The 11,391-nt window shown below is 44.6% G+C and overlaps 1 protein-coding gene across 1 annotated transcript in view; it reads right to left on the bottom strand.

The window, feature by feature from the left end:
* Positions 1-204: 204 nt before the first annotated feature.
* The window catches only part of LOC125487637, a 32,454-nt gene continuing 21,267 nt past the window's right edge, over positions 205-11,391 (bottom strand). Inside the window, exon 5 of the mRNA XM_048619551.1 lies at positions 205-2,165. Within this exon, the coding sequence (XP_048475508.1) occupies positions 2,055-2,165 (111 nt within the window). The 3' untranslated portion in view covers positions 205-2,054. The remainder of the gene's footprint in view (positions 2,166-11,391) is intronic.

The following is an 11,391-nucleotide window of genomic DNA, read 5'->3' as shown; positions in this document are numbered from 1 at the left end:
ACCTAACCTGCACATCTTTGGACTGTGGGAGGAAACTGGAGCACCCGGAGGAAACCCTGTGCAGACGCTGGGAGAACATGCAAATTCCACACCGTCAGTTGCCTGAGGGTTGAAATGGAGAAAGATGCAACGCGCAGGGATTTAAGTTCCTCGAATGTGAATCTCGAAAAGCCGACATCCAATTTCAAAAGGTGACAGGCAGGGTTGTAGGATGTTGGCCTTTAATCAAAAAGGGAATAGAGTATAAAAATAGAGAGGCTCGATTAAAAATCTATACATGGCACTAATCAGACTACAACTGGAACACTTGAACAGTTTGAGACCTCTATCCAAGGGAAGGTAGACTGGCATTGGAGGCAGTCCAGAGAATGTTCATGAGCAGATCACAGGGAAGGAGGGAATCTTTTATGAGGAGAGGTTGAGTAGATTAGGCCTGTACTCATTGGATTTAGAAGAATAAGAAGCAACTGTATTGAAACAGACCAGGCTCATGGGGAGTATAACTGGATAGATACTGCACTTTTTTCAACGTGGGAAAGTCTCAGACCAGAGGGTATAATCTCAGAGGTTATCGATACTGATGAGGATTATTTTCCCTCTGGGGGTATGATTCTTCTGTTGAGGCTGGGTCATGAAGTATATTCAAGTCTGATGTAAAGTTTTAATCAGTAAGAGAATCAAGGATCAGGAGGAGAAAGCATGCAAGTGGAGCTGAAGATTATCAGATCAGCCATGATCTCATTGAAAGGCAGAGCAGACTCAATGGGCTGAATGGCATTCTTATGGTTGGAAAACCCAAAATTTTTTGATTAAAGGTTAGTTTTCTGCAGTATGAGCAGGGGTTGCCACTGAGAAGACTATCAGAGAGAATGTCAGATGGTCAGAAGGTCAGAAATGGCTGAGACACTTGGCAGTCTAAATGACAGGTATTGAGTGTTGAGAGACCATCTTTTGTAGTTATTATGTCCAATCAAAGCCGGAGAAAGTGCTCCTGGAGCTGAAGCTGTGCCTCAGCCTTGAAGGACTTAGAAGTCGGAAGGGAGGTGGGTTCTTCAGAGATCCTGGGTGTTTGGGAAGTAATGCACCTTTGAGAGTGTGAGTGGATGATAACAGCAGGCTGTGTAGTGGGTGGTAGCAGGAGATGACCGAGCACTGGACAGGGGATTGAGAGACTGGAGAGATGGCAGGGAAGGGTAAGAATGGAGGGAGCAATGTGGGTGGGTGGGCATAGAGAACAGAGTGGGAGGGGAAGTCTTGTGAGAATGAGCAGGGATGTGTATGACAGGGAGAACAGGGGTAGACAGGGGGAGGGGAGTCGGATATTGGGGGAGAGCAGGGATGTGTATGGGGCAGAGACAGCAGTGTGTGAGGGTTGAGCAGGGGTTTATGAGGGGAGGGGGAGAGCAGGGTGTATGAGAGGGGAGGGGAGCAGGTGTGTATGGGAGGTTGAGGGAGAGCAGGGGTGAGTGGTGAAAGGAGTGGGGTGCAGAAAGACATAATGGGGATGAGAAGACTGGTTGGGGATTTGGGACGAGTGAAGTGGGGAGAGGAGATCATGGTGAGGGTGGGATATGTGAAAGAAAGGCACGAGTAGAGAATGAGAAACTGACAGATGAAGGGAACGGGGTCAGTGACTATGTCACATTGACTAGCAAAAGGATCTGATGGCATTCTACAGAACCAATCCCCAAACACACGATTCATTTCACTTTCCAGACATGAATTTGTAAAAGATCTGTATTCTGCAAGCACACATTTATCTCTTGATACACCTCACAGCCAGCCCATGCTCACTACCTCCCTGCCCCCATCACATTAATCTGCACCTTCCCTCCCTGTGCCAATATCACTCCTGGTCAAGTTCCACTGCTCCCCAGAGCTACCACATTCGCTCTTGGGGGAAACTTGGTCCCAGAGACTCTACTGTTGAAATATACATATTTTTTTCTCAAATGTCTACGCGTGGTCATTGTGTCTGTATTCTGACCAACACGGAATAGATGTTTGTTAACAGAGAGGGGAGCTGTCCACCCCACAAGCTCTTTGCTTGCTGTCTACCAGCCGCATTCTTCAGTCAGTGGGATGTTGCTCGTGACCAGGGACAGATCTTCATCCACGTAGACAATCGGGATCCATGTTGTCTTCACGGCTTTGCAGCAGCTCCTCTATGGGGGTCCAGAAGGAGAAAGGCACTCAGTTATATATCAACAACAATAGGTTCCAAGTCTAGCCCCTTTACAATAACATAGTTCACCCTCTGGTCCAGTAACTGGGTTCAGGGTCGGCTGCTATATCTAAGAAGGATGAGGACTCTGCTCTTGGGCAATAATTTGTAAAATAGGAGGATACGGTACACATGTATTTAATTGAGGGTGATGGATTAAGGGACAATGTACTGAGTCTTTAAGTTGCCCAAAGGAGTTGATGGAAATTATGACCTTGTCACAGGGAGGGTGGGGGGGGGAGGAGAGAGAGGGGAGGGAATGGTGAAGTGGGTTCAGGGGAGTCCTGGACAACCTGATATAACCTGAAAACACGCGTCAGGCTGTTCAGAGGTGATAAAAACAGAAGTTGCTGGAAAAACTCAGCAGGTCTGGCAGCATCTGTGAAGAAAAAATCAGAGTTAATGTTAAGGAAGGGTCACTGGACCCGAAACGTTAACTCTGATTTTTTTCTTCACAGACGCTGCCAAACCTGCTGAGCTTTTTCAGTGACTGCTGTTTTTGTTCCTGATTTATAGCATTAACAGTCCTTTCGGTTTTTGTTCAGAGGTAATGTCAGGAATCACCCCCTCATGTGATAGGGACTGGTACACTCTCCACAAAAGCTTGTGAAGGGCGGAGAGGCAGAGGAAATGTGAAATCCTGGAGTCACTCTACACTGTTCCCATCGAATACTTTCAGGTTAGATATAGAGTGAAGCTTTCTCCACTGATTTGAACTGAAAGTAATGTTCCTTCGACACCGTCCCCATCAAACAGTCCCAGGACATGTACAGCACAAGGTTAGATACAGTGTAAAGCTCTTTCTACACCGTCCCCATCAAACACTTCCAGGACTGTGACAGCACAGGCTTAAACGCAGAGTAAATCACTTGCTACTCTTTTAATCTGAAAGCAAACTGAAAATAAAGGTTCACCGATACTGTCCTCAACAAACACTCCCAGGACAGGAAAAGTATGGGGTTAGATACACAGTAAAGCTCGCTCTATATTATCCACATCAAAAACTCCCAGGACAGGGTCAGCATGGCGTTAGATAAAAGGTAAAGCTTCGTCTACTCTTTTGAACTGAATGAAAGGCTCACTTGACACTCTCCCATCTAACACTCCGAGGACAGGTGCAGCACAGGGTTAGATACAGAGCAAAGCTCTCATGACACTGTCCCCATCAAACCTTACCAGGACAGAGACAGTTTCTTGTTGGACACACAATACAGCTCTCCCCACTGTTTTGAAGTAATATTCCTTCGACACTGTTCCCATCAAACAATTCCAGGACAGGGACAGCACAGGGTTAAACACAGAGTAAATCTCTTTCTACTCTTTTAATCTGAGAGCAAAATGAAAGTAAATGTTCCCTAAAACACCACCAGGAGAGGGAAAGTGCAAGGTTTGGTACAGAGTAAAGCTCTCTCCACTCCCACACCATCTTCAACAAACATTCCCAGGACAGGTACAACACGGGGTTAGATACAGAGTAAAACTTCCTAGACGCTGTGAAACTGAAAGTAAAGCTGCCTCAACAGCCTCCCCATCAAACACTTGTGGGATAGAGACTATGCGAGGTTAAATACAGAGTAAAGTTCCCTCACTCTGTTGAACTGAAAGGAAAGCTCACTCAACACTATCCCATCTAACACTCCTATGACAGGTACAGCACAGGTTAGATATTGCGTGAAGCTCCCTCTCTTCTTTTGAACTGAGAGTAAAGCTTCCTTGGCACTGTACCCATCAAACACTCCCAGGACAGGTCTAGAACAAAGTTAGATACAGAGTAAAGATCCATCTACACTAGCCCCATAAAATATTCCCAGGATAGGGACCGCACGAAGTTAGATGTAAAGTTTCCTCACCATTGACCCTATCAAACACTCACAGGATAGGGGCATCATGGGGTTAGGTACAGAGTAAAGCTTCCTCAACACAGTCTCTATCAATCACTATCAGGACAAGGACGGCACAGGGTTAGATACAGCATAATGCTTCCATCTAAACTATCCCTATCAAACACTCTCAGGACCAGGACAGCACAGGGTTAAATACAGAGTAAAGCTCGCTCCACTCTTTTAAACTGGAACTAAAGGTTCCTGTATACAGTCCCATTTAAAAAAAAATACTTCTAGGTCAGGTACAGCATGGGATTAGATACAGAGTAACGAGCCTGGGACTCCTCACCATTAGAGACAATTAACATCTCTATCTAGGTTTTTGTAGGAAGCGTTTCCCTGGTGGGTGGCGAAAGAATTAAGGGGTGAGCTGGTGGACGTGACCATGTGCGATGCTCTTTGGAGGGTCAGTGCTGAGTCGATGGGCAGAATGGCCTCTTTCTGCACTGTGGGAATTCTATGATTCTATGTGTCCCTCTTGGAGTCCTGACCCATCATCACTGAAACTAATGATATGGTCTTTATCACATTGCCCCCATAGGAGCTTGCTGCGCACAAATTAAACGTTCATTAGATTAATTCTAGAAAAGAAAGGCTTGACTAATGAGGAGAGGCTGAGCTGTATAGGCCTATCCTCACTGGAGTTCAGAAGAACGGAAGGAAATCCAATGGAGATATACTGGATGCTAAAGGGGATTGACAATGCAGAAGTAGAGAGAATGTTTCCTCTTGATAGGCAATCTAGAACAATTCAAGACAAGAGATACAAAAGAGTGATCAGGAGGCATGACCTCTCTCAAAGGGTCATGAATCTGTGGAATTCACTACCCCAGAAAGTGGTGGATGTCGGAAATCAGAGTAATTTTTAGGAGGAGATGGACAGGTTTTTAATTAGTAAACGGCAGGGCAGGAAACTGGAGTTGAAGCCAAGTTGGTGCAGGGGAGACGGACACACATTTTTGGATCATTGGATCCCTTAGAGTCATAGAAGCATAGAGATATACAGCACAGAAACAGACCCTTGGGTCCAACTTGTGCATACTGACCAGATATCCTAAATAAATCTAGTCCCATTTACCAGCATTTGGCCCATATCCCTCTAAACCCTTCTTATTCATACATCCATCCAGATGTCTTTTAAATGTTGCAATAGTACCAGCCTCCAACTCTTCTTCTGGCAGCTCATTTCATAAAAGCACCACCCTCTGCAAGAAAATGTTGCCCCTTAGATCCCTTTTAAATCTTTCCCCTCTCACCTTAAACCTATGCCCTCTAGTTTTGGACTCCCCCACCCCAGGGAAAAAACCTTGTCTATTTACCCTATCCATGCTCCCCCATGATTTCACAAGCCTCTATAAGATCACCCCTCAGCCTCTGACACTCCAAGCTCTCCCTACAGCTCAAATCCTCCAACCCTGGCAATATCTTTGTAAATCTGTTCTGAACGCTTTCAAGTTTCACAACATCCTTCCTATAGCAGGAAGACCAAAAACGCACACAGTATTCCAATAGTGGCCTAACCAATGTCCTGTACAGCTGCAACTTGACATTCCAACTCCTATACTCATTGCACTGACCAATAAAGGCAAGCGTACCAAATGCCTTCTTCACTATCCTATCTACCTGAGACTCCACTTTCAGGAAACTATGAACCTGCACTTCAAGGTCTTTTTGTTCAGCAACACTCCTCAGGACCTTACCATTCAGTGTATAAGTCCTGCCCTGATTTGCCTTTCCAAAATTAAATTCCATCTGCCACTCCTCAGCCCAATGGCTCATCTGATCAAAATCCTGTTGTACTCTGAGGTAACCTTCTTCGTTGTCCAATACACCTCCAATTTAGGTGTCATCTGCAAAATTACTAACCATGCCTCCCACGTCCACATCCAAATCATTTATATAAATGATGAAAAGCAGCGGACCTAGCACCAATCCTTGTGGCACATCGCTGATCATAGGCCTCCAGTCTTAAACGTAACCCTCCACCACCACCCTCTGTCTTCTACCTTCAAGCCAGTTCTTTATCCAATGGCTAGTTCTCCCTCTATTCTGTGTGATCTCACATTGCTAACCAGTCTACCATGCAGAACCTTGTCAAACACCTTACTGAAGTCCATATAGATCACATCCACCACACTGCCCTCAGCAATGCTCTTTGCCACTTCTTCAAAAAATTCAATTGAGTTAGTGAGACATAATTTCCCACACACAAAGCCATGTTGACTATCCCTAATCAGTCACTGCCTTTCCAAATACATGTAAGTCCTGTCCCACAGGATTCCCTCCAACAACTTGCCCACCACCAATGTCAACCTCACCGGTGTATAGTTCCCTGGCTTTTCCTTATCAGCTTTCTTAAATAGTGGCACTACGTTAGCCAACTTCTGGCGCCTCACCTGTGTCAATCGATGATACAAATATCTCAGTAAGGGGCCCAGCAATCACTTCCGTAGCTTCCCACAGAGTTCTAGGATTCACCTGATTAAGTCCCGGGGATTTATCCACATTTATCCACCCTTTACGCGTTTTAAGACGTCCAGCACCTCCTTCTCTGTAATATGGACATTTTTTAAGATGTTGCTATTTATTTCCCCATGTTCTTTATTGTCCTCCACAGTAAACACTCATTTAGTAAAGACTCAGAGATAGTAGGAACTGCAGATACTGAAGAATCTGAGATAACAGGGTGTAGAGCTGGATGAACACAGCAGGCCAAGCAGCATCAGAGTAAAGACTCGTTTAGTATCTCCCCCATCTCCTGCAGGTTCCACACATAGGTGGCCTTATTGATCTTTAAAGGGCCCTATTCTCTCTGTAGTTACTCTTTTGTCCTTAATATATTTGTAAAATCCCTTTGGATTCTCCTTAAACATATCTGCCAAAGTTTTCTCAGTCCCCTATTTGCCCTCCTGATGTTCCTCTAAAGTATACTCCTACTGCCTTTATACTCTTTTAAGGATTCACTCGATCCCTGCTGTCTATACCTGACATATGCTTCCTTCTATTTCTTGGCCAAAACATCAATTTCTCTAGTCATCCAGCATTTCTTACACCTACCAGCCTTGCTCTTCATGCTAACAAGAGCATACTGTCTCTGGACTCTCATTATCTCATTTTTGAAGGCTCCCCATTTTCTAGCTGTCCCTTTACCTGCAAATATCAGCCCCCAATCCATTTTTGAAAGTTCTTGCCTAATACTGTCAAAATTGACCTTACTCTAACTTAGAACTTTAACTTTTAGATCCAGTATCCTTTTCCATCACTACTTTGAATCTAATAGAATTATGATAACTGGCTCCAAAGTGCTCCCCCACTGACACCTCTGTCACCTGCCCTGCCTTATTTCCCAAGAGTAGGTCAAGTTTTGCTCTTTCTTTAGTGGGTACATCCACATACTGAATTGGAAAATTTTCTTGTACACACTTAACAAATTCCTCTCCATCCAAGCCCTTACCAATTTGGCACATATGTTTGGAAAGTTAAAATCCCCTACCATAACCACCCCATTATTCTTACAGATAACTGAGACCTCCTTACAAATTTGTTTCTCGAATTCCGGCAGACTATTAGGGGAATCTATAGTACAATCCCAATGAGGCGTTCATCCCTTTCTTATTTCTCAGTTCCATCCAAATAATGTTCCTGGACGTATTCCCAGGAATATCCTCCCTAAGTACAGCCGTAATGGTATCTCCAATCAAAAACGCCATTCCCCACCTTTCTTGCCTACCTTTCGATCTTTCCCGTAGCCTCAAACATTAAGCTTCCAGTCCTGTCCATCCCTGAGCCATGTCTCTGTAATTGCTAAGATATCCCAGTCCCATGTTCCCAACCATGCCCTGAGTCCATCTGCTTTACCTGTTAGGCCTCTGGCATTGAAATAAATGCAGTTTAATTTTTCAGTCCTACCTCATTCTCTGCTTTATTCCTGCCTGCCCTGACTGTTTGACTTATTCCTTTGTCCAACTGTACCAGTCTTAGACTGACCTCTTTCCTCACTATCTCCCTGGTTCCCAATACTCATTCCTCTGGGTGTTGGGACCCACTCCCACTAGGGAGTTTAAATCCTCCACAGCAGCTCTAGTAAATCTCCTTGCCATTATGTTAGTCTCCTTCCAATTCAGGTGCAATCCTCCTTGTACAGGTCACTGCTGCCCCAGAAGAGATTCCAATGATCCAAAAATGTGAATCCTTCTCCCTGCACCGGCTCCTCAGCTACACATTCTGTTCCATCCTCCTATTCCTACCATCACTAGCTCATGGGACCAGGAGTAATCCAGATATTACTACCCTCAAGGACCTATTTTTTAAATTCCTGTCTAACTTCCTATATTCTCTCCTCAGAATCTCGGCCTTTGCTTTTCCTATGTTGTTAGTTCCAACATGTACAATGTCCTCCTGCTGGTCCCTCTCCCCTTTAAGAATATTCAGCACCTTCTCTGAGATATCCTTGATCTTGGCTTGGAGGCAACACACCATTCTGAGCCTTGCTGCTCTGGGGCAGAAGTGACCTGTATAAGAAGGATGGGTTGCACCAGAATTGGTAAGGGACCAATATACTGGTGGGTAGATTTGCTAGAGCTACACGGGAGGATTTGAATTAATATGCTGGGGAGCCAGAGAGACAGTGAGAAAAGGGATCAGTCTGAGACAGATGAGAAAAGGAGCAAGTCAAACAGTCAAAGCAGGCAGGAACAAAGTAAAGAACGAGGTAGGACTGATAAATTAAACTGCATTTATTTCAATGCAAGAGCCCTGACAGGTAAGCCAGATGAACTCAGGGCATGTTTGGGAACATGGGACTGGGCTATCATAGCTATTATAGAAATGTGGCTCAGGATGGACAGGACTGGAAGCTTAATATTCCAAGGGTATAGATGCTATAAGGAAGGATAGAAAGGTGGGCAAGAGAGGAGGGGGAGGGGTGATTGTGGCTAGGGATAACATTTCGGCTGTACTTAGGAAGGATATTCCAGGGAGTAATTCCAGTGAAGATATTTGAATGGAACTGAGACCTCATTGGGATCGTATTATAAACCTCCCAACTCAAATAGTCAGCAGGAAATTGGGAAACAAATTTGTAAGGAGATTTCAGTTATCTTCAAGAATAATAGGGTTATAATGGTGGCAGAATGTGTGGCTGAGGAGCCGGTGCAGGGAGAAGGATTCGCATTTTTGGATCATTGGAATCTCTTCTGGGGCAGCAGTGTCCTGTATAAGGAGGATTGCACCTGAATTGGAAGGAGACTAACATAATGGCAAGGAGATTTACTAGAGCTGCTGTGGAGGATTTAAACTCCCCAGTGCGAGTGGGTCTCAACGCCCAGAGGAATGGGTATTGGGACCCAGGGAGATAGTGAGATTCCAAACATAGACTGGACTCCATGTCGTTAATGACTTTGGTGGAGTGGAATTTGTTAAGCACCTACATGACAATTTTCTTATTCATTATATATACTCGACCTTTTCTTGGGAAATAAGGCAGGGCAAGTGACTGAGGAGTCAGTGGGGGAGCACTTTGGAGCCAGTGAGTATAATTCTATTAGTTTTAAAATAGTGATGTAAAAGGATAGACCTGATCTAAAAGTTAAAGTTCTAAATTGGACGAAGGCTAATTTTGATGGTATTAGGCAAAGACTTTCAAAAGTTGATTGGGGATGCTGCTCACAGGTAAAAGGACATCTGGAAAGTGGGAAGCTTTCAAAAATGAAATAATGAGAGTCCAGATACAGTAGTTAGTGTGAAGAGCAAGGCTGGTAGGTTTAGGGAATGCTGGATGACTAGAGAAATTGAGGCTCTGGCCAAGAAATAGAAGGAAGCATGTGTCAGGCATTGACAGCAGAGATTGAGTGAATCTCTAGAAGAGTATAAAGGCAGTAGGAGTAAACTTAAGAGGGAAATCAGGAGAGCAAAAAAGAGGCATGAGTTAACTTTGGCAGATACATTTAAGGAGAATCCAAAGGGGCTCTACAAATACATTAAGGACAAAAGAGTAACTAGGGAGAGGATAGGGCCCCTTTAATCCTTAAGACTAGCAAGGCTGCCTATGTGTGGAACTGCAGGAGATGGGTGACATTTTAACTGAGTATTTTGCGCCAGTATTTATTGTGGAGAAAGATGTGGAAGCTAGAGAACTTGGGGAAATAAATAGTGACAGTGTGAAAAGTGTCCATATTACAAAAGAGGAAGTGCCCGATGTCTTAAAACGCATAATGGTCGATAAATCCTCAGGACTGGATCAGGTGTTCCCTAGAACTTTGTGGGAAGCAAGGGAAGTGAGTGCTAGGCCACTTGCTGAGATATTTGTACCATCGATAGCCATGGATGAGGTGCCGGAAGACTGGAGGTTGGCTAATGTGGTGCCACTACTTAAGGAAGGTGATAAGGAAAAGCCAGGGAACTACAGACCAGTGAGCCTGGCATCAGTGGTGGAAAAGTTGTTGGAGGGCATTCTGAGGGGCAGGATTTACATGTATTTGGAAAGACAAGGTTTGATTACAGATAGTCAACATGGCTTTGTGTGTGAGAAATCATGTCTTACTAACTTGATTGAGTTTTTTAAAGAAGTGATGAGGAAGATTGATGAAAGCAGAAGGGTGGATGTTATTTATATGGTCTTCAGTAAAGTGTTCGGCAAGATTTCTCATGGTAGACTGATTAGCAAGGTCAGTATCACATAGTATCCATGGACAACTAAACATCTGGATACAACATTGATCTGAAAGTAGAAGACAGAGATGGTAGTAGACTTTTGCTTTTGGGACTGCACATTCTTCCCTTGTCTGTGTGGGCTTTCCTCCAGGCACTCCGGTTTCCTCCCATTGTCCAAAAATGTGCAGGTTGGATGGATTAGCTATGCTAAAGTACCCCATAGTGCCCAGGGATGTGTAAGCTAGGTGGATTAGCCATGGGGAATCCAAGGTTATGGGATGGGGGTGTGGGTCTGGGTGGAACGCACTTCAGTGTGGACTTGATGGGCTGAATGGCCTGCTTCCAGCCTGTAGGGATTCTATGATTCTCAACAGTTCACAAATTCTCAAACCAGCGTTTTACACCAGACCCTGAGGGGAAAACATTCAGACACAACAGAAGGGGATTGTGGAGTGAATTCACAGAAGTGGTTTATTGCAGTGATTGTAATGTGGTCAGCCAGCTAGGCCTCATAGAATATGAGTTCCCAGATTGGGGCTGTTAACGTGGTCCCATCAAGGAGCCCTGGCTGAATAAAATGGTGGGTTAACAAGGTGTAGAGCTGGATGAACACAGCAGGCCAAGCAGAATCAG

Source organism: Rhincodon typus, chromosome 43 (assembly GCF_021869965.1).
Source record: "Rhincodon typus isolate 14 chromosome 43, sRhiTyp1.1, whole genome shotgun sequence".
Taxonomy (NCBI): Eukaryota; Metazoa; Chordata; class Chondrichthyes; order Orectolobiformes; family Rhincodontidae; genus Rhincodon; species Rhincodon typus.
This window is presented reverse-complemented; position numbering and strand designations above follow the sequence as displayed.